General features: G+C 31.9%; 1 protein-coding gene across 1 annotated transcript; it reads left to right on the top strand.

Moving 5' to 3' along the window:
• The first annotated feature begins 1,018 nt into the window (after positions 1-1,018).
• LOC139523514 (fibrinogen-like protein A) lies at positions 1,019-19,664 on the top strand. The gene is made up of 5 exons (XM_071317579.1): positions 1,019-1,489; positions 3,587-3,732; positions 12,407-12,503; positions 14,655-14,819; positions 19,281-19,664. Exons 1-5 carry the CDS (start codon positions 1,114-1,116, stop codon positions 19,520-19,522), a joined length of 1,026 nt encoding a protein of 341 aa, XP_071173680.1. The 5' UTR covers positions 1,019-1,113; the 3' UTR covers positions 19,523-19,664.
• Positions 19,665-25,137: the final 5,473 nt, after the last annotated feature.

Here is a 25,137-nt window from a genome sequence, read left to right on the forward strand (position 1 = left end):
CAATCATTCAATATCAATGTCGTCCTACAAGCACCAATCAATCATTCAATATTAATGTCGTCCTACAAGCACCAACCAATCATTCAATATCAATGTCGTCCTACAAGCACCAATCAATCATTCAATATCAATGTCGTCCTACAAGCACCAATCAATCATTCAATATCAATGTTGTCCAACAAGCACCAATCAATCATACGATTTGAATTAACGATCACCAATCAATTATTCAATATCAATCAAACATTTCGAGTTATGTCCCCCTGGACTGTATGAACTGTTTTGCATCTATAAAAAAAAAAGATTTTTTTAAAAGATGTGACTTGTCTTCAGTGTTGGGTGGTTGCTCATTGATGGTCAATGTGTAGAACATAACAGAAGGGTTACAAAGCCTAAACAAAGTATAAATTGTGTTCAAAGTTAAACTGATTGGGTGCGTTTTATTACCGCCAGTTGTAATATGTCACAAATAGTAACTCATCTGGTGTACAAATTTACGCTACTGCATGTTTTTCATTCAAAACTACGGTTTTAAACAAAATATTGTAGGGTAAATTCTGGTTTGATCTTATTTAATTTTGTACCAATTGAAGCAGGATTGATACTGGTTTATTTGGGGTTTTTTTTTGTTATGATATTGTTGTTTGGGGTTTTTGATGATGTATAGTATGTATCACTTTGGTCATACAGTACACGACTGTTCGTGCCTGCCACTCTTCTGTAATGTTTCATAATCCTTGTATTATAAGAGTTGTAAATAAAGATTCGATTGATTATTTTCTTTATTCATCAACTTCTTTTGATTTCTCTTCTTAACAATATCGGTTTCTCAGAACATAAACAAATCTCTTTTGCCAAGTCTACTTCAAACGAAATTAACATTTACTGTAGATTACGACACAAGGAAGAAAGTTGAAACTATAAAAACATTACAATGTATTTCGGTTTATTAAAATATTTAGAAAAAGAGAGATGCCAATATATTGTGCGTCATCTGAAATCCCCAGATCTGCAAATCTTACTGTTCATGCTGCAAGACGAAGATGTAAAAATTGTCGATGAAAAAAGAATATCGTTTATAAATTTCAATCCGACCAAAACGTTGATTTCGAAATGAGAATGAAGACTTTATGGTTATTAATTTGTCAGTGTTTGCAATTAACAACTAATCATGTTGTTTGGACAATATCATTAAATACTTCTGATGATGCTGTGGTGGAGATGCCTTTGGTAACAGATAACATAAACGCACCACTGGTGGCTAGCCTTGACGTTTCGTCTTTGAATAAACAACTTAAGCACTATATAGATAGAGCTATATCTACTGCATATACGGACAAAGTTAAGGAGATTGCTGAACATAGTCAAGATGAACTTAAAACTACAGTATCTCGTTTCGAAAGAATGTTCAAAGATTTGACAGAAAATGTAACAGACTTAATAGAAAATTTGGAAAGTTCGAATAGAAGCTATACTGAATCAGTTTCAGGTAAAGTTTATCTTTTTTTTTTAATTTTCATATGTATTTGTAAAATAGCGAGTTCTAATTTATTTATCCATATGTGTTGGGTAGTCATAAAATGATGATGGAAATAATTCAGAAATTAAAATAAAAGTATAGTTGCAAATAATGTTTAGGTTTAATATATATCTAGGCATAGCTTGCCTTCGCTTCTTGCAGAATTAATTAAGAGTCTGGGGGAAATCATCGGAATCTTCCGACGTTATGCCAACAAAAAAATAGAATGAAATTCAAAACAGTGTGGCTGTGACCATTGACTGACACATTACATTCATCCATTGACTGGGACAATTTACGTGAACGTTTGTCTGTAACGACCACTGTTCACGACGTACCTACGATAGACATTTAAACTGTGGGGTCACCAACGGTTTCTTAACGCCTTTAATTATAAAATAATTCGAAAAAATAATCAGAAATAACACGATGTTTTGATTTATATCAATTATATAAATCAAAACATAAAGGTTATTCCTGATTATTTTTTCGAATTATTTTATAATTAAAGGCGTTAAGAAACCTTTGGTGACCCCATAGTTTAAGTGTCTTTAAAAATTACATAGTGAGCAGTGGTCGTTACATACAAACGTTCACCTAAATTGTCCCTGTCAATGGATGAATTTAATGTGTCAATCAATGACCACAGCCACACTGTTTTGAATTTCATTCTAAAAGAAATTGTATGTTAACAGAAGGATTCATTAACAAGAGTGCACACACTGAATAATCTCACCTGCATGATGGACTGACCATTTATGTATGTTGATAGTCCTAAATATAAATATAAAGTTTTACCACAAGTATCACATAAAATTAACATGATCAAAGAATATGAGGTCAAGGTCATATAAACCAAGCCAGAAATAAATGCATACCCTACAAATATTCCATATACAGAATAAATATTAAAAAGAAGACATGGTATGATTGCCAGTGAGACAAGTCTCCACAAGAGACCAACATGACACAGAAGTTACACAACTACACAACTGTAGGTCATCGTACGGTCTTCAACAATGAGCAAAGCTCATACCGCATATTCAGCTATAAAGGGCCCCGAAATGACAATGTAAAACAATTCAAACGAGAAAACGGCCTTATTTATATAAAAAAAAAATGCACGAAAATCAAATATGTAACACATCAACAAACGAAAACCAGTGAATAACAGGCTTCTGACTTGGGACAGGCACATACATAAGGTCATTTATTGCTTAAAGTATACAAGAAACAGACAAACAATTAAAACGTTATATTAATCATTGAACCATGCAAATGAGGCCAAGGTCAGATGAACCCTGCTAGACAGATTTGTACACATTATAATCATTCCATTCATCAATTATGTCGAAAAGTGTCTATCTAAGAAACAAACTTAAATAGAAAAACTTAAAAAAAGGCTAGTCAAGGTTATTGTAAATTGGGTGAAACATAGAGAATTGGACCATCTGTTCTAGTGATTTTGATTGGTGTCGAATTTTACTTTTGGCTGAGGCTTTTCTTTGGGCTCCGACATTGCGATTAGGTTATAATAGAGTATTTTTAATGTCCCTCAACAGGAATTGTAAACCTATGGCAAAAACAAAAACTATATTTTCAAGGCTCTTACAATGCGAATGAATTAAGCGAATAACTAGAATTTTCTAATTGGATGGAAACGTAATAAGAACTTCATAAGCGAGCAAATTATTGTTTTCGTTATTTACGAGACAACAGTCTCGATTGATTCAAGGTTAGTTATACGTTGCTGGTTTGAACATGACCAAGATATATATTTGAAGAAAAAAATTGTCAACAAAAAGTGAATTGAATGCTGTAGTTTTGTTTCGATTTTCTTTAATACAACGTTCATTGCTTTTGTATAATGATTGCCTGGTATTCATTGCCTTTATTTTTTTTAAGTTTAATTATTATCTTCCTGAAATTGTACTTACATGTATTTTTAATTTGGACGTTTTTTTTAAAGTCGTGCTCGTTATTGGCAAATAACTGCTTTTTCGTTATTTTATTGTTGAATTATTCTGATTTGTGTAAATTTAAAGGTTTAATTCCTTATTTCAACAGAAACCGGAAGACCTGTTAAGTTGTCAAGAGACTGTTCTGATATAAACGCTGGTAATACGAAAAGTGGAGTCTATACAATATACCCAGAAAATGTTCATACTGTGAAAGCCTATTGTAACATGGACGTCGATGGCGGTAGATGGACAGTAAGTTATTAGTTAAGATACTTCCAATTGCAGATTTGTTATTTATTTTCATAGTTGTCTGTCTTTAGTTTGATTTTATATGTATTCTGCTCTAAACATACAAAAACTTCATTTTGAACATTTGATCCATTTGTAGACGCCGTTATGATGCTGATTGCAGTTCTTGCATCATCTGTTCTTAATAACTTGGTTTTGTCGACAATTTCACGTAAATCGTGGATAACCGCCTTTCCTAGGTGTATGTCGTTTTATTTTCTGGCGTTACACATGTGTTACAACAACATTCATTTTGCCAAATTGGAAAGTGTCGGTGATTAATGGTAAAGATTGTTTTAATTCTTTTAATGCGCGACTTTTTTCTGTTCTATTTGCGAAAGTTTTCCGATATAGGGATATTTGCTCAATTACGGCAAATTCCTTCGCAGATTTGCTATAGGATTGTTTTCTTTTTGTTTTGTTTTCTCCTTTCTCTTTTTTGCTTTTTCTCTCTTTTCTCCTTTTTATTGCAGAGTATGTCATTGAAAGTGTTTGTTTTTGGCTTTTTTGTTTCATTACTTAGTTACTTTTTCAAATAATAATTTTTGTTTTTTTCTTTCATTTTCTCAAATGTCTTTGCTTTCCAGAGTTTTATTCTATCTGCGGCAGAAATCTTTACTTCTGTAAATAAAAGTTTATAAGGTCTCGGATAAAAGTTACATCTACTAATACAAATGTCATCTGAAAGTATTCAAATATGACAAATATTCATATCATAACCATTTTCATAATTTCTGGAATTATTAGACAAATATTTCGTAACGTTCAAACCCAAACTTTGACTGAAACGTTGTTTTTAAGCAAGTGCGACATTCTTGTTATACTCCGCGAAATTGACGGTTCTTTTTAACAACTTATTGAAAATTGCTGTATTTTAGATTTTTGAAAAATTAAGAAAAATAGCATTTTAAAAAAATCATAAAATTCTACCATTATAAGAGCACTGATAAGCAAACAATTGATGAAAATTTGAGTTGAGTTCGTTTTTATGTCAAAAAATGGCGGTGCGACAACCTTGTAAGCCTTTGATAAATCGGTCATAAATTACCATATAGAATGAAATTCAAAACAGTGTTGCTGTGGCCATTGATTGACACATTAAATTCATCCATTGACTGGGACAATTTAGGTGAACTTTTGTATGTAACGACCACTGCTCACTATGTACGTTTTAAAGACACTTAAACTATGGGGTCACCAAAGGTTCTCAACACCTCAATAAAGTAATTCGAAAACAATAATCAGAAATAACACGATGTTTTGATTTATATCAATTATATAAATCAAAACATAAAGGTTATTCCTGATTATTTTTTCGAATTATTTTATAATTAAAGGCGTTAAGAAACCTTTGGTGACCCCACAGTTTAAATGTCTATCGTAGGTACAGGCCTCTACAATAACTTTTTATTCAACTTGTCCAGTAGGACAAGTACATACCAAAACTTACTTGTCCGAATAAAATTGTAACTTGTCCACAAAAAAATATTAATAATAACCTTTTTTTGAATTTCAAGTTGATTCAAGGAACAAAATGAATTAAAAAAAATTGAACAGAATTTGATTTATATCCTTTGAAATACTTTTAAAAGATATGAGCCATGAACAACTGAATTTAGTTGTGTCACAGGACTTGGGTTCTAGTTTTAACAATGCTAAAGTCTCATCATACTTTGCACATGAGGCACCATCGGATTGGTCTCTAAATGTACACTCCTTTGATTTTTATCCTATTTTTTTTAAAAGTTGAAAAAAAGTTTATTCAAATGCAATCAATAAAAAGAATATGAGGTATGATTGTCAATGAAACAAAAGACCAAATGACACAAAAATTAACAACTATAGGTCGCTGCATTGCAAGTATTGTTTTTTCTACATAATATCAAACATGATTTGATGATTTTTATGGTAAATAATTTCCTCATTCTTATTTAAAAAATACAGTATGGACATTGGTATTAATTATTATAAAGCAACACAATAAGGTAGGAAAAGAGGTTCTGATTTGTCTTGGTCCAGAAATGTCTACTGCCTTGCTGTCTATTAATCATGTCTACGGAATATGTCTCCTACGGTGCCCAACTGTCTATTAAACTTAGAGCCGAATCATTTCCGAGCTGGTGACGAACTGTCTTTTAAAGTTACCTTATCTAAAAAGCGCATGGTTGAATGGGATCGGTAAGACTGGTTTCCGAGAAAAGTGTGCTTTTTACCTGTTAAAAGTACTTGACAAAGAACCAGTTTTAAATTATTGATTGCAAGTCTGAGGGGTCTTGAGAAATAAAAAAGTTTCAGTTAGTTTCAGTTTAAAAAGGAAAGATGTCAAACAAATCTTCTTTTCTTCTTTTTTTGTTAATAATTATACTTTGTTCATCAAAGTTGCATTAAAATTTATTTTCTGCAGAATGATTCTACTTGTCCCATCGGACAAGCTTGGTATAGCTTTTACTTGTCCGACCTTTTTTACCTCTGGTACCGGACAATCGGACAAGCGTTATCGTCGAGGCCTGAGGTACGTCGTGAACAGTGGTCGTTACAGACAAACGTTCACGTAAATTGTACCAGTCAATGGATGAATTTAATGTGTCAGTCAATGGCCACAGCCACACTGTTTTGAATTTAATTCTATCATTTTCCAGGATATGTGTCTTTAAAATTCATAAAATTAAGCAAATTAACATTGATGTAGTAAATACAAATACTAATCTTTTTCCATTTTAGATAAATCAAATCTGTAATCTCAATTTTGTTTCCCATGGGACAGACTTGCCCTTGTAGTATGGAACGCTTTTTTTCTTCTAAGACGTCATCATAACGTCATAAAAATGCATAAAGGACAGAAGGAATCTTTCTGTTAAATAAAGGAAAAACCCGTTTTTCAAAATATTAAATAGTTTAGACGAAAATCATAGTTTAGTGGTTACATTAAATGAAATATGTTACGCTGGACAGCCTAAAAATTGCCGTTTTTTTTTAAATGAAGCATGTCGCATGTAGCATAAAACATAGTTTTAACAATTTTTTTTTCATTTTTATTTAAACCATATTTTTTAAAATACGTACACAGTACAGCAATGAATATAATATCACAAAATTATATTTTTGGACTTGCATCTTGCCAACTACACTGGATTTTCCAGTGAGGTACAAACATTGCGTGTAACGCTTTACAATTCTCTGGTATCTTTAAAATTGAACTGCAAGTATATTTTGAAAGTTCCCGGGAGTTAAAATCATACATTTTGTAATAGGGTATACATGTCGACAGTGCAGTACTAAGTATTCTGACTTTTTGAGGCATAGTAATGACTGTTTAGACTGTTATCAATTTAAATTGAATATCAATTATTATACTACCTGTAAGAATGTCCTTCTGTAGTAAAATTTCTCTATTTCTGCATATTTTTTTTTTAAAGAAATATAGAGCGTTAACTGCACTATGCGAAAAAAGTATGCCTTACTGTTGCAACAGACTATTGATTTTCATGTCAATCATTGTCAATTTGACGTGCAAAGGCGGAGCTAAGCTGCTTCGATAGACACGTGGTTTGGATTTATAAGTATGACAATTAATAAACTATTACAATTGAACAATCAGGGGAAAATAGTAGATATATTCATTTAAATTTTTCTGACATTTTAAAAAACTTTAAAATACTGTAGTTTTCTGTGAGAACTTTTTTGTTCTTTGTTCACTTCTGCTTACTGCCGTTGAAGCCAAAATTGTTTGAATAATTTAGAAGTCGTTTAATTACAGATAAATAGGTATGATCCAATATCAATGTTTTTTTGTAAGTTATTAATTTCAATGATATGAGAATGGTTTTTAAATTGCAAGTAAAATCAATAAAATGATAGCTCTTTTAATAGTAACACAACTGTCAAACTTCGGGTCGTGCACTATTGTCTCTCACCCTGTCTACTATTTTCGCATAGTCAATGTTAAAATCAACATTATCATATAATTAATAGAGTTAAAATTATTCGCAATATGCTGAGACAACTCCAGATTGTGTTACACGTGATACTGTTCAGAATATGTTTAATAAAATTTAGTAGGCAACAAACATGTAGAGAAATCAGAATAATAAAAGAATATTAAGTCCGCGTAAAGTACTGTAACAATTAATACTTTTGCAAATATTGAGACAAAATTGATACAAATACAGATTAAACGTCATATCAGATTTCGGTGACGTTGTATTAAATTCGAGGAAATATATATGAAAACAAAACAATTATTACAAGTTGTTACTTTTTCATTTACTTGTAAATACATCTTTTGTTTTTATGATACGAACTGATAATTTGTTTTCAGATATATTTTCTCAAATCTACATGCATCACCTGGTCTTGGAAGCGCTTTTTTCTCTCGTATTCAACTCTTTCATACTGAAATGTATATCATACTAGAACACACCCGTGATATCGCGGGTCCGTGACTGAATTAAAGTATATAACTATGCGTATGCCTTATTTTAGTATTGGTATTGTCATGCCGATTATAAGATGCACAGTTTTCTCTGCTTTCAAAATCTTTCTGTTTGAACCCGTCGACCTGGAACCTATCAATTAATAATAGTGGTAATATTAATTATTTGGAAAACAAAAGGGGTCTGTAATGGAGTATTTAAGTAATCAACAGCATTGTTCTATATTAGTTATAAATACAGTTGAATTCTTTGATTCGCTGTTTTACGTCATGCCGGCTAACAAATGGAAAACTGTACCTATACGCCTTATATTAAGTCCAGATTTTTAGTATTCGTATTGTCATCTTAAAAAGTCATACTGATTAAAATACTACAATAGGGAACAATGTGACAATGATTGAATTTAGTAGTGTCAACCCTGTGCTTATGACCCGTGTATACAGCAAAATCCTAAATACACCGTTTGGTGGTGAGCCTGTCAGATGCGGAACGTACAGATAAGGTTAGAGGTAAGAGCTGAATATACTATTGGTATCGGTATCGGATTCGACCCGAAACTTGTTAATTATTGGCAATATTAATTATGTGGAAAACAAAAGTGTCTGTAGTGGTGTAATATTATATCTACACCATTGTCCTATATTAGCTAAATCTACACCATTGTCCTATATTAGCTATATATAAAGTTGAATTCTTTGATTTGTCGTTTTTACCCCATGACGGCTGACAAATTGGATCTCGTTATTTTAGTATAATTATTATATAAATTATATAGCAAAGTTCTGAAGTCCGAAAATTTGCGCAGAACAACTATTTTTAAAGGAATTGTGCCCCTCGGAAATATAAATTATATACCAAATTGCATTTTGAGCGGTCTCATGTTTACAAATCTTGCAAAATATTTATGATATTTATATCAAAGACTTACATCATCAATGTCTCGGATAGGTTGGAAAATCAGTGCCGATCATCTATTTCTAAAATAGTTATGCCCCGTAAAATAGTTAGTATATACTATACAATTGCAGTATAAGAGCTTTCAAGCCTACATTCATATGGATAATTAATTTAGAAAATTCGGGGACGAGAACGAAAATCAGCATACATGTATGTATTATGTGTACAGGAGTAATGTCTCTTCGCTTAGCATATTACTGGCTGATTGACAAACAACAATAAATCAATCATTGATTGAATTAATCTACCGCTGAACTACTTCTAGTACACGATTGCAATTTTCAGATGGTTTACGACATGTGAAAAATCAAATATAAGTGCTTTCTTCAATTAAATATATATTTAGGATTTAGATTAAAGACCATCTTCAAAATTTAAATATTACTTGTGCTGCATGTCTGATGTTTATGTTCACACAGTTTGGACTGGTGGATCCCAATTAATGTCACATTGAAGCTTTTACAGACGAATCGGTTGACGGTTACGGAATATCTGTTTGATTACAAGAGCTCAATTATTTGTAATACAATTTTCATATTCAAAAAAGTATTTCTTGAAGAAAATTTGAAAAAAAATGGGTAACAGTTCCTTTGACTATAGATGTCAGCCTTTTATTTATTACAGAAAAAAAAAGATATATAGCAATGTGAAAAAAGTGCACTTAAATGCAGCTGATAAGGAAGCTTCGAAAAGGTCCTCACTTAATAAAAAAATCATGTCTTCTACACATTGTGAATATGTAATTTAATTTTCACCTATTTTCAAACCTAAATGAATAAGCTTTCCAATAAAAAAAATTCAAACCTGCATCAGCCAATCAGGAGCCTGAAAGTTTTTTTTTATTCTGAGTACAATTTTGCCGGTTGAATGTAAATAAATAATTGCGCTTTTGTACATTTTCTCATATGACCACAAACATACATTCAATTGTCATTACATCAATCCCATCCTATTTTCCTCGTATGTGATCTGTCAAACTAGACTTATCACCGGCTATCTTCCTACATGAGCAACACGACGGAAAATCATGCCCGGTTTATATTGCCGTGGTCGAGTTGATCAGTGTCAAGTTTTCCATGTTGTTTTGTTATGTTGTTTGTCTTTTTCGTTATTTCGTCTTTTTTGCGTTTTTTGCCATGACGTTGTCAGATTGTTTTTGACATATGAGTTTGAATGTCCCTTTGAACCTTCGCCTTTTTTCTAACTTCTATGTCTGTTTGAGTAGCTCATTCCAATTTAATCATTTTAACAAAATTGTAAACAACTGTCATACAATGGTTAAGCTGTAAAACCAGGTTTAAATAACCTTTTTTTTGTTCAGAAAATGGCTGTACCAAGTCAAGAATATGACAGTTTTATTTTAATTCATTCCGATAGTTGATACGTCCAAGGTTTGATTTAGGCAGTTTTGTATGGACATTTTGAATTCGAATCGAATGCGAATCGAATTCGCTAATCGCGTTCACACACTCTTCCTTTTTAATTCGAATTGATTCGAATTGGCTAAATCGCATTATCTAATTCGCATTAGATATACGTTTTTGTTAATACGTTTTAAAAATTAACGTCGTTCGGACAGTAAAGCAAATTTGACGCGCATTGTAATTCGAATTAGAATTTACGTTTGGACGTAAAACGTCTCGAATGCGAACAAGTTCGACTTAGTTAATTTATGCGAATCAAATTCGAATTACTTGTGAACTCAGCATAGTTTTTATTTTTCGTTTTGAATTTACCTTTGAGTTTTTTTTTTTTTAATTATCTTTTCATGTCTCTTTTAAGTTTAACGGTAATTACATATTTCTGCTCCCCTTACATATAAATGTTTTGATTTGAATTTTCTTGAAAGACTGTTAGTAACCAATGATATCACCGCTGTGACCAGCTTAGTAGTCAGTGCTTCGGTACTGATATCATTTTTAAAAATTGGAAAATATTATCTGTTGAAAAAATATTTCTTCTTTGTGCCTACAATTTGAATGTTCTGCATATATGGCTTATACCACTTCTATGCTTCTACACGTCACTGGCTTTCCTGATCACAGTAAAACCCACAAGTATTTCGGACTAAAGACATGTGTTAAGTTGTATTTGTCTTACATTTTAATTCATCATTCAAATGGTTCAAATACAGTATATAATCGTCTTTCTATATTTGAATGATAACATTGAGTTACATTAATTATTATAGGGTTAATTGTTTGAATTGCCACATAATATTGTTTATTTACAACAATTTAATTGATGAGACGGTATTAAACGACGGAGTATATAGATGAGGTATACGATAGATATAGATTATAACCTGGCTTTTTTTTTCTTTTTTTTTTTATATATCAGACCCCTTATTGGCCCTAGGACATTTAATATCCGACCAAGAGCCGACAGGCTCGAGGGATGATTTTGACCATTTCCGTTTCTTTTTTAACAGATTTTGAAGTTAGAAATATGTTTAAAATAAAACAAATTTACAGACTTCGTCCCTTTTCACAGTTAATGTCTGCTCCATATAACCATTTTTTTTTTTAAAATGAGGACGAAGTGTGTGTGAATTTATTTGTTTAACTCAAACATATTTTAACTTCAAAGTCCGTTTAAAAAAAAAGAAACGGAAGTACCGTGACTTTCCGATTTTAGTTCAGTTGTTAGGGATGTTAGTTGAGACGTTATTTACGTTATAACGTCATATTCAATGTTAACAAAGAAGCGCTATCATCAGATTCCGTTGTTTTATATCAAAGAATAATTATTATTAAAAATGAAATCGGTTTTGTGTTCCTTCCTATACTTTACAAGACTGATAGATATATATTTAACTCAAAGTATCAAGGCAAACGAGACCGGAAGAAGGAAGTCGATATCTGCACAAATGCAGGAAAGTTAAAAAAATCTAAAAAAAAGTTAACGATTTTGAGTTCATTAGTAGAACGATTTTTTTGCTGGAAATTTTTGTATTTTTTCCCTTATTTTTCTACTGTAATGTACCTTTAATAAACCAAGGTTATAAAATTGTTTTCTTGTCACTCAGATACGCACATACATTAATATTAGAATATATCTTTTTGAATACAATCTCAGCCACAAATAATATGTTGTTGTTACGGGTCGGACAAATTGAAATTATAACGAAAAATTACATCTGTACAGAAATTATAATGAAGTTGGTAAATCTAATAAGATAAAAGTCCCTATCAATTGTAATGTATTTTAACGTTATTGATTAAGCAATTGTACTTGGTTATTTTCAGGTCATACAAAGACGACAAGATGGCTTAACTGATTTTTATAGAACTTGGTCAGACTATAAAAATGGATTTGGAAGTCTGAATGGCAGTTTTTGGTTAGGTAATATCTTTTGATTATTTCTTTTAATGTTTTATAAGTTCCGGACCATATTTGTATTATAACCCGATGCATAGGGTCATGACTATATTATGCGTATATACATGTACTCATACGGTCCAAACATTAGTGTATGATTCGGGTATTCAATACGATAAACGTATATTGTGTATGGCCTTTTAAGGTCTCATAATATTCCCCTTTTTGAAATATTTTATGGTTAATAAATGCTGAATGTTGCCATGGATCCACAAAAAGGAATTATTTTTCACCATTTTAACTTATAAAAATCAATCCTGAAAATACTGATCACATATATATATATAGAAAGTCAGAAATAGAAGATGATTTTGGTGTTTAATTTCAATTTTATTTTCTAACTGTGGAGTGGAATCTTATTCGAAGTCTTATTGATTCAATGCGACGGAGGTGTCAATGGATCTTAAATGCAAGAGGTGGTCATACAAGGTATCGACATGTTAACCTAAATTCTGCACTTCTCCTATTAAAATTGTCCGAAAATGTGCATATTGTTTTAAATCGAGAACACATTTTATTTTATCTTCAACATGGTGTTAGCTAACTATTCCATTAACTTATTGTTATTATTTATTTGTTATAAAAAACATATAAATGATTTTACAAGCATTTAACATTTCTTTTTTTGCTTTGTATAGATTAACAAACATTTTTATATGTAAACATAAGATAGGAATTTTTGTCTTATTGTGAACGAGATGTGAAACTAATTTTGCAGACATTTTACTCATACTGTTGTAGAAATTTTTTTATTACCATGGCCATGGACGTACATGTTTTTGTATGTCATTATAGTTTTTGCAGACACCAGGAAGACACTCATTTACCCGTCCCTAATTCTGGAATATATTTAAATATGGTATCAACCGTTTCAAATGAATAAAAGAGATGTGGGGGATTGGGGGTATACAACAAAGAGACAGCAATTCATAAACTCACTCAAACACAAATTTTTTTAGAAAGCAACAAACGGTCTTAAGCAAAAGTGTTAGAAGATATGGCTAACAATTATATTTTCTAATAAAACAAAACCTTAATAATTTCATAGTATGATATAAAGGTGATACAAATTGGGCTATTGCTTAATACAAAATATACTGTGCAAAAGAGCAGCAGTCTGATATACTACTTCATCGTAGAATTCATTTTATTGAGACGAAACGGAAACATGCCACCATTTTACAGTAAAAATTATATTAAAATAGATTAAAAGTCCTTTCATCACAGGATCTTGACAAAATATACGAATACATGTAAATGTATAAGAAGCTACCATGAGGAAGGCAAAAGAAAAAGATATAAACTGTTTATTTTCCAAAATGGGAACAAGCTAAGGGCAAAACGATTGAAGATTTGATACAAAATAAAAATTGAAGAGCTTCTTTATACAAAATATACCATGCAAAAGAACGACAGTCTGAAGCAATACTTTTTCTAAGATAAAAATATGTTTTATGAGGCAAAACATTATTATTTCAGGTACATGTAGCAATTCTTACTGTTCCACGCGAATTTACAATGCATGCTAGCGCTTAATATTTTTTTTTAAAATCAATGAATGTATTTCGTCGCATGAAGCTTATAAATGATGTATTTCTCACCTGCTTAGGAATTAAATATAAGTTTAGAAGCGCAATATCATAAATATATGTCTGACACATAGAGTTATATAGGAATAGACTTTACCTAACAGGAAAAGTAACTCTTTTTTTCGATTTCCTTTTTAATATGCAAGTTACTTAGTTAATCAAAGCATCCTCTTTTTTGGAAATAAAACAGCTCACCGCAAAAAATGTTGTTTTAAACATTATTCTTTATATGTCTATTGAAGATAGACTATACAGTTTTCATCTGTGTAATGTACCTAACTCTAGACCGCTGGTTCTGCTTTAATTGCTCATAGATTATTTTAAAATCGTGCAAACAATTTAAGCAGAGTACAACTAAGATAATTTTGATAACATATTTTACAGCAAAAATACCTGAAAAATTGTGAAGATAAAGCACTATAAAAATATTTGTCTCTAAACTAACAAGATGAATCAGCTTTATATAATCCGATAGGAGTGTCATGTAGTCTATACCTAAATTTCTTTTTCGTTTTGATTTATGAAGGAAACGACAATATTCACAAACTAACTTCTGGTGGACGGTATGAATTACGAGTGGATTTAAGTGACTGGGAAGAAGGAACATGGTACGCTGTGTACAAGACGTTCAAAGTAGAAAACGAATCATCAAAATATAAATTGACTGTTGGTGATTACAGTGGCACAGCAGGTACAGTATGTCAATGAATCATGCATGAATATGGATAAGGTTAAGTACCATTTCCCCATATATGGTAACATGTTTTTTAGCTCACCTGGCCTGTGGGCCAGGTGAGCTTTTCTCATCACTTGGCGTCCGTCGTCCGTCGTCCGTTGTCGTCTGTTAACTTTTACAAACATCTTCTCCTCGGAAACTACTGGGCCAAATTCAACCATATTTGACCACAATTATCATTGGGGTATGTAGTTACAAAAATGGTGTCTGGTGAGCTAACCAACCAAGATGGCCGTCATGGCTAAATATTGAACACACACATAGGGGTAAAATGTAGATTTTGGCTTATAGCTCCGAATCCAAAGCATTTATAGCACATCTGATAAGGTAACATTGTTTATCAGGTCAAGATATCTGCCCTAAAATTTTCAGATGAATCAGACAACCCGTTGGTTGGTTGCTGCCCCTGAATTGGTAATTTTAACGAAAGGAGTAGGTCCGGTAAGGACTCATTTTGGCCTCAAATTTCAGTTTCATCTGACGAAAGATTTTGACCACTTTTTAAACACTTAAGTGTCTATTTCACTTGATTCAATTAGTTTATGTGAAAGATTTTAACTGATTAAGTCATTAAAAACGATCCGATGGAAGCTCAAATATGAAAAATCTCTCAAATATGCCAAAAAACGTCACTTTTCAGATTGTTTTTTGTCAAAAATGAAAGTGGCCGCATCCGTGTTCATCCACAACCTTTATATATGTTATGTATTATCATAAAATACAACTTACATTACAATATTAAGGATGAACCGGAATGCGGCCACTTTCGTTTTACACGGAAACCGTCTAAAATTTAACTAAAATGATAAAATTTTGAAGATTTCAGTAATTTAGCATGACTTGACGGTGCTACAACCCGATATAAGTGCATTGTATTGTAAAAAAACAGCCCATATTTATGTCGCAGATGCATTCATCTGTCCAATAAATAACTAAAAGCTTACATTTTAACAATTTTGTAAAAGTGTTATATTTTTGGGCCAAAAAGGGGCCTTACCGGACCTACTCCTTTTGCTGTTTTTAGTTATTATCTTGAATAATGTTATAGATAGAGATAAACTGTAAACAGCAAAAATATTCAGCACGGAAAGGTCTACAAAGTGAACATATCCAAAATGGTCAGTCGACCCCTTATTGCCCTTTATAGTAATTTTTTTTTCAGTTTTTCGTAAATTATTGTTACCTTTTACAAAATCTTCTCATCTGAAACTACTGAGACGAATTTAACCAATCTTGTCCACAATCATCATTGGGGTATCCAGTTTAAAAAATGTGTCCGATGACCCCGCCCGCGAACAATGAGAGCTGCCATTGCAAAAATAGTACATATAAAGTGAAATGCAGTTTTTGTCTGAAGCATTTAGAGCAAATCTGACAGGAATGAAATGTTCGTTAGGTCTAGGTATATCTGACCTGAAATTTTCAGACCAATCATGCAACCCGTTTTTAGGTTGCTACCTCTGAATTGGTAATTTTAAGAAAATTTTGCAGCTTTTGGTTATTATCTTGAATATTATTATAGATAGAGATAAACTGTAAACAGCAATAATGTACAGCCATAAATAAGTCAACATAATCAAGGGGTTATTGCCCTTTATAGTCAATTTTTAACAATTTTCATAAATTTAGTAAACTTTTACAAAAGAATTTTACTACTGGGATAGATTCATAGGCTCAATAGATAGAGATAATTATAAGTAGCAAAAATGTTCAGTAAGGTAAGATCTACAAACACATCACCATCACCAAAAACACATGTTTTTCATGAATCCATCTGTGTCCTTCGTTTATGATATGGACAAAGACCAAGGTGAGCGACACAGGCTCTTTAGAGCCTCTAGTTACTACTTTCTTATGTTTAATTGACCAATTTTTATACTTTGGTATGATGATATCTCTCATTGAAATGTAGCCTGTAATTTGAAAATACCACCCAGAACAAAATACAGTTTCCAATAAAAAAAAGGGGGGGGGGGTGTTTTCAAATATCCAGGGTACAATTAAACATAATAACGTACGAGTAGAAGTTTTCATGGAAATTAATGCAATAGTTTCCCTGGCCTCATTAACCATTTGACCGCGCTCAAGAAACATGTTCGCCAACGTTACGGAAATATAAAACATGCTGATAAATTATTAAAATTGAATATTGTTTTGTTTTTAAAATATTTCTAATGAAGTTTCAATACAAATTAATGATTTAGAGTATAAAACACCGATAGAAATGACATCATGACAATGCATTGTTTATTGGGAACTACTGAATGCTTCCCTATTATTTTTCTCGCCGTAAACATAAAATCAATGTAGGAAGACTCGTCGTTCTAGCGAACAAATATTAGTTTTAATCAATTAAGCATCACCTATAGCAATAACTTGCTCTTGTTTGGCTTTTATACAATGGCATAATACTTTATAAATTTCATGCCTCTTAACCTCCTTTCTGGATTAACTTTCACCTGGGCACACCTTAGACCTTAACAGTCTAAATAGTTTTCTATAACATGTTATGAACTGATAGGTTACAGTGGCTGTGCAAAACACTCAAATGGTAGATAGGGGGTATCACTTAATGCGACAGTAGTTTGATGACGTTCAAATATCGCCAATCGATTAGACAGAGACGAATAAAAGTAACAAACAAATTCCGAGAGAATCGCAAGAACTGAAAAAGGAGCGCGACCAGGTGCGTTGACAGTGTAAGCGTACTCTCCTTTGCATGTATACCCGACATTTAAATGCACAGTCATTATTAATAGATACAATGTTAATCGTTACTTTAATAAAAAAAAAAAACTTTATTACTGGAACGTTGTGAGTTCGAATTCAACAAAGGGTTATGCATATTTGTTTACTTTTTTGCACATGATGGTGAGAAGATTGAAGATGTACACGATATTGTTATTAATTCATCAAAATAATTACAGTTGGTATCATTGTTGGAATGTTTCTTATAATATGTTAATAAAATCTTATTTTGTCCGTTTACATAATTTCTTCAATTACACCAAATGTCTAATGCCAATAAAGTGTTAATAAAAAAGTTCCCCTTTTACTTTCTCTTTGTTTTTTTGATAGAATCGTGAATAAAATTATGAGACGACATTTAATATCTTGCAGAATGTAGGTCGTATAAAAGGATACCGATATAAAACGTAATATCGGCAACGAAACTTGGTTTATTTGACCCGACCCCTTATCTCCCTAAAAAAAATGCGATAGAGATAGAGAGAGTACTGCACTCCACTCTTGTAAATTATGAATGTGAACAAAGATCACCTTACACTCAGATTTAAAAAGATATTACTTACTGAGCAATGATTCAAGGACTATACCTTGCGCATATTTTCAGATCTACTGATCAAACTATTGATATTAGAAAAAGAGCAAATATCTCGTCATCAGGGTGTAATTACAGTCATTGATAAACTAGGTTATAATTGCAAAACACCGAATATATTACTATCAGAAGTGATAAGTAATACTGGTGCAGTGATGTTATAACAACACAACAAAAGAACAGATTAAAAATCTGTTGGAAAGAGTTTGACCCATCAGATTCATAAAAAGCACAAAAATAGATACCTCCGATCCCATATAACAAAAATTCACAAACTAACCTATCTTAGAGTACTCACAAATCCTGAAATTTAGTCCAATTGAAAATTATAGATAAACCAAGTTCTCCCGAACTAAAGTTTGCTCACAATGTAGATATTTACAGTATCCTCAGTTACTTGATCGTCGGGTTTTGTTAGCAGTTTTGGCTTAGAAGAGGGCAGTTAAATGTTATCTGTTTAAACAAACATGTGGGATAGCCAATGAGACAATTATCAAATAAAACCACAAAGAATGAGTCGAACGCACTTGCCACGAGAGGGGTTCGAACTCACAACCTTACTTTTAATAGACTGTTACAGTAGTTGAACTATTAAGACCACTCGGCCACTGAGACCCTCCATAAAAATCCGAAGCGCAATATAATAAATTACATAAAACACAAGTACAGACAAATAATTATCAATATCATACCATATCAAAGAATGCTAGCAGTTATTAAAAGCATGCTGAAATTCCTTAACCCTTTTTATATACAAATGTATGAAATCATTCAGTCCTAAACTATTGTATTGCTCGCTTTATTTGATTGAAAATTGGACTGTAATTTGTAATGGATTCTAAAGTACCTTTACAAAAATGCATGCTTCTTTCGAAGGCAGATTGTGAGCTGAAATGAACGGTGACCCTATATTTTTATTTTATTTTTCCATTCAGTGTAGGATAAGGTTTATTAATTTTATAGGGAAAAAAAGCGAAATCCTATATCTAAAAAAAATTATCTATACCCGCGAGCCCCATGAAGTAGAAAGAGCTTTGTTTTGCACCTGAACTAAAAACTATTTGTTTCTATGACAGGTGATCAGCTGACATATCATAATGGCTGTAAGTTCTCGACAATGGACCAAGATAATGACCAAAATAGTGACAACTGTGCTAAAAGAGCAAAAGGTGGATGGTGGTACAAAAGCTGTCATATGTCAAATCTAAATGGTATCCACGAAAAAGGAATGTCAGATGAATGGACCTCTGTGACTTGGTCAAAAAGTGGCGGACAGCATTATTTAAAGTTTTCACGCATGATGATAAGAATATATTAATAGCTATCTTGTAATGGTGACAAGGTGTAGGATTCATTAATCAGAGCCTCTAATTTATCAATGAATTCAAAATACTCTTAAAGTTATACTCTATGATTTTTAAACGCTTTTATGTTTATGAAATAAATTCTTCTGAACAATTTGTTGGACTATGACAATAAGGAAAATCAAAATGATGGTTTTTATTTTTTCGAATGTAAAAATCCCAGACTACGAACGACTCATCAATGCCGATTGATTAAAAAACGTCTAAGGTAGATGAGGTCACAGGCACTTGTTTCTATCCATACGAAGGTCGACTATCCATATAAATATAAGAAGGTGGCTAACGAATTTTTTTTTAGGTCACGACAGTCTCCGCTTGGGACGCTTTTTCTACCTTTCAACTTAATGCTAAAAATCCCTACCTTATATGAATCGATTCAGTGAATATTTTCCTTTAACACTAAACTAATTTCATAATCCCCACAGTGTTCCTCTTCACGGTAATCTACTCTCAATTCACTAAACCATGTCCAAAAGTTCAACTACCATCTTTTCAATGTATCTACTTCCGGTTCCAGTAAATTTATTTTGTTTTCATTGACTCAGTTTCTTTCCCCTAATTCTTATGAATCTGAATACGTTTTTTACCTCCAAAATAAAAGATCGATGAAATTCTTTAGAGTTACCATATACATTCGGAATTCTCTAGTATTATCGAATTCATTCAAATTAGTTTCTGACTTTCTGATTTTTTTAATAACAACGATAAATGTACTTATTTCGGTGAAATTTCATCTTTAAAAATATATTGATAATGAAAATAATAAACTGGTAATTTTACAGAATCATTTCGTTTTTAAAAAGATAGCATTCTGCCCACAACCGGAAGTAGATACATTGAAAAGATGGTAGTTGAACTTTTGGACATGGTTTAGTGAATTGAGAGTAGATTACCGTGAAGAGGAACACTGTGGGGATTATGAAATTAGTTTAGTGTTAAAGGAAAATATTCACTGAATCGATTCATATAAGGTAGGGATTTTTAGCATTAAGTTGAAAGGTAGAAAAAGCGTCCCAAACGGAGACTGTCGTGACCTAAAAAAAAATTCGTTAGCCACCTTCTTCTATTTATATGGATAGTCGACCTTCGTATGGATAGATACAAGTGCCTGTGGATGGGGTGTCTAAATTATAATACATAGAATTTGCCAAATGTAGTTAATATCAATATCATGCTGTTTAAAAAACATTAATAAAAAGAATGGGTCACGGGGCTTATTTTCACGCTACACGGTGTTCAAAGTTGACAGATTTTGTATATATTATGCATAGAAAACCCAATTGTCTGCAATGAAGCGTAAACTACACCATAGAAATTTGAGATAACACATGAGAAGATAGCTTTAATAGTATGCTTTCAGTTAAGAAAAAGAAAAAAATAGGTCACCGGACCCATTTCTCGCTACATTATAAAATAGGTAAATTCTTAACACATTCTATAGTTGGAAAAAAATTAATCAAACAAGTTTTCTGTTTTTTGTAAAATACAACCATAAATATGATAAAACATGTCATTTTCTATATTGAAATGTAAGTTCTTACACATGAATTACCTACTACTCTAAAAATTTGCACATTCAATTAAAGATCTAGACCTCGTTTTTTGGTATTTCCAAATCCAAGATGGAGGAAGACCCTAAGACAAATAAAGTACAAAGTTTAGGAGCATTAATGAAGCCCCAAATTTCAAAAGATCTTGCCAAATCCAGATTAGATCATGTATTCCTGGGGTAGACAATACTTAATCTTTCGTTTACTTAACAGTTCAAAATTTAACATTCAATTTGTACCAAATCAATGATAAGTCATATCAACACAGAAATGGTGAATGTTTTGACTGTTGATTACCCATGGGAAGGAAATATTCATTAGCTTCTAGCCGCTTTTCCCCATGATAGTGATTGTAAGAAAACTCTTTATAGATTATGTACGCCAGATGAGAGTTACGTCCACAAAAGACCCTTTTAGTGACGCTCGAGTAAAAAAAGGAAAAAAGAACAAATAGAATGAAATTCAAAACAGTGTAGCTGTGGCCATTGATTGACACATAAATTCATTCATTGACTGGGGCAATTTAGGTGAACGTTTGTCTGAAACGACCACTGTTCACGACGTACAGAATGTACCTACGATAGACATGTAAACTGTGGGGTCACCAAAGGTTTCTTAACGCCTTTAAATATAAAATAATTCGAAAAATTAATCAGTAATAACCTTTATGTTTTGATTTATATTATTGATATAAATCAAAACATCGTGTTATTTCTGATTAATTTTTCGAATTACTTTATTTAGGTGTTGAGAACCTTTGGTGATCCCATAGTTTAAGTGTCTTTAAAATGTACATAGTGATAAGTGGTCGTTACATACAAACGTTCACCTAAATTGTCCCAGTCAATGGATGAATTTAATGTGTCAATCAATGGCCACAGCTACACTGTTTTGCATTTCATTCTATAATATTTCCTGCATTTTATCCCGTCGGATTATACTTTGCAAACCCTATATATTAAATTCATTTTTAATGTGTTCTGTGTCTGAATACTAGTATGCAAACAGTTTTGGTCACTGAATGCTAGTCAAACGACATCAATTAAGGTTGAATCAATCTGAAAATATGGATATTAATAGATATGGCATCGTCATTTTATAAAAATATGAGGTTACATGTAAATAGTTTTGCAGGTTGAAATCAGTTTCTTTTTGAAAAGAGGCGATAGATACATTCACCAAATAGACAATCCAAATTCAAAATTCACGAGAAACCGACAACAGATGAAGAGCTACATAATTTGTATATAACCGAAAGACCAAATAAAATTATCAAATATATCTAGGGTTAACTTGGCCTGAGTGAGTTGAAACCTTATATTAGTTTCATTATAATTGTTTACAAATGTGTGAACTGTCAATTGAAAAAAAAGGTTAGTTATAAGTCATGCCTATACAAAGTACATTTTGTACTATATTCTGGGCTAATGACACGCTCGGAGACTGATATTCCATCAGCAAGTTAAACAACATGTTATAAATGGTATGCGTCTGAAGCGCTTTTCTAGATGTACCTTCAGCATGCACGCTCCTCGGCAATGAGAAAAACTCTTACCTTGTAATCAGCTATATGTTAAATGCCACGACATGCATAAATTTTAAACAATTCAAACGAGAAAACTAACGGCTTATTTATAATAACAATACAATTTACGAAAAACACAAAGACCGAAATAAATTAACGACAACCACTAAACTACAAGCTCCTGATAGGCACACAAAGAATGAGGCGGGGTCAGAAATGTTTTGGCACAGTGGTGTAACAATACAACATTAGAACATAATGTAACAAGAGGCTGTCACATCGACAGCAAACAGGATTTATCAATATCACAAGACCCATAATTTCTGAACGGTGAAAGTGGAAATCGTCAATATCAAATGACCTCCATTTAGTCATCAGTAACACCATATCTAAATTTGAAAAGCTTTGATTGAGCGGTTCATGAGTAAATACACGGACACAAATGAAAACACCATTTTTTCAATCTTTCAAGAACCATAACTACTGAACAGTAAAAGTCAAAGTCGTCATTATTGAACTTGACTTCCATTTTGTCATCAGTTACAATATAATAACATTTTAAGAGCTTTGTTTGAATGGTTCATGAGTAAATACACGGACACGACTGGAGACTCAAATTCATAATTATTGAACTTGACCTCCATTTTGTTGTCAGTAACAACATATTAAAATTTTAAAAGCTTTGCTTGAACGGTTCATGGGTCAGTAAATGCACGGACAACATTTGGCTGACGCCCACCCGCCCGACCGACCGCCGTACGTCCCCAAATCTATAACCGACATTTTCGTCGAAAACCCGGTTAAAAATTAGCTGCAAATGCTTTGTTTCGAATTCAGAACCTAAATTGATAGGCTAGCAAACCTTTAGCAGGTTCATGTTTTAAAACACAAATTCTCTTTATCAATAGACACACAATAATAATATATATTTTTTTACAGTTCATAAAAATCGCACAATTACAACAGGACGTGCAGGACTTATACAACGGTTACAATTCATCAAATTAAATTGAATCAAAACAATAATAAAAAATGTTTAATTCTAAAACATCTGATAAAAACTATTACTATGTCATCTTCGAAACGCGATGATAAAGCCAAGTTGCAGCCTTTTTGTAAAAACACGTTTTACTTTAATAGTTTCTGAAATCGTTCGCACTTTTCTTTCAAATAGCCTTACATGATAAAACAATTCATTTTAGAATATAGGACTTAAAAATCTAAAATCTATCAATTAAACATCAAGTGCTGTAATTAGACAGGGCAGAAATGTTTAAAATTTAAAAAAAAAAATAGTCGGAGGCTACAATATTATACGACGAGAGATAAAAAAACATTTTCTTTCACATTTATAAATCGATCTGAAATATAATAGTTCTTTTTGATGCTATCACTGGAATACGAAATGCCATGCTATATGCTAATAAGTCCATAAAATATAGTGTACTTACACAAGTATATTATATATAGAAAATGATAACTGAGGTAAAATAATTTATACTTATTGACTGGATATGACTGAAATAGTAAATTTATTATACCCGAGGTGCAGCCGAGGTGTAGCCGAGGGCAATAGTTATATCCAAGGGGCAATATACCACGAATATCAAGTCAGAAAGTGTTTTTATTATACCGAAAGAGACAGCAGACAATAAATGTTTTCATTAAGGGCAACTATTTCGCAATTATTGACCGGTCAACTAGTTCAACGCTTGCAATTTAGAAATAGTGAAAATATTGACTGTGTACTTATTTAATATGGATAATGATAACTGAGGAATAATAATTTCATTATGTTAATTCGAAATTCAGCTGTCGAGAGTAGATATATATATATATATAAGTAATCGGGTTAAGTATCAAAATCTGGGTTTTTTTTATTAAAGAAGAAGAGAATAAATTCCAATATGATATGGAATATATCAGGCGAAAAACAATATACAACCATTTAATCAACTCACACACTGACTACACAGAGCTATAATTCTTAAAGAAAAAAGAAAAGAAAAGAAAAAGAAGAGATTGCTTCATTATGTTTTTGCTTGTGTAATATGCAACGAAAAATATTCAGAAAAAGAATAATTCATACAAAAGATTAAGTCTGTAAGGAATGTAATTTTTTACATTTTGATTTCGAAAATGAAAACAATGACAGATGTTATCAATCTTTCAGTAACATATTTCGGATAAAGACACGAGCTTATCAGAGATATATAATTTTATTAATGAATTGCATATTTTCCTTTTGGTTTCAAACTTCTTGCACATTATGGAACACTTCCTGCACTGTGAAAACAATCTAAGTTAGAGTTTACTAAATGGGTGTTTTTATAAGATATGAGAGGCTAGGATTGGAAGGAGGGGATGATATTTGTATTTTTTTTATTGTAAGGTCACTTTCCGCTATATGTTTTTGCTTATCTTGGTCCGTTATTCTTTATTTTATTAAACAAATTCCTGATCATCATAATTAATATCATCATCAAAAAGTTTG

This window comes from Mytilus edulis, chromosome 5 (genome assembly GCF_963676685.1).
Source record: "Mytilus edulis chromosome 5, xbMytEdul2.2, whole genome shotgun sequence".
NCBI classification, from domain to species: Eukaryota; Metazoa; Mollusca; class Bivalvia; order Mytilida; family Mytilidae; genus Mytilus; species Mytilus edulis.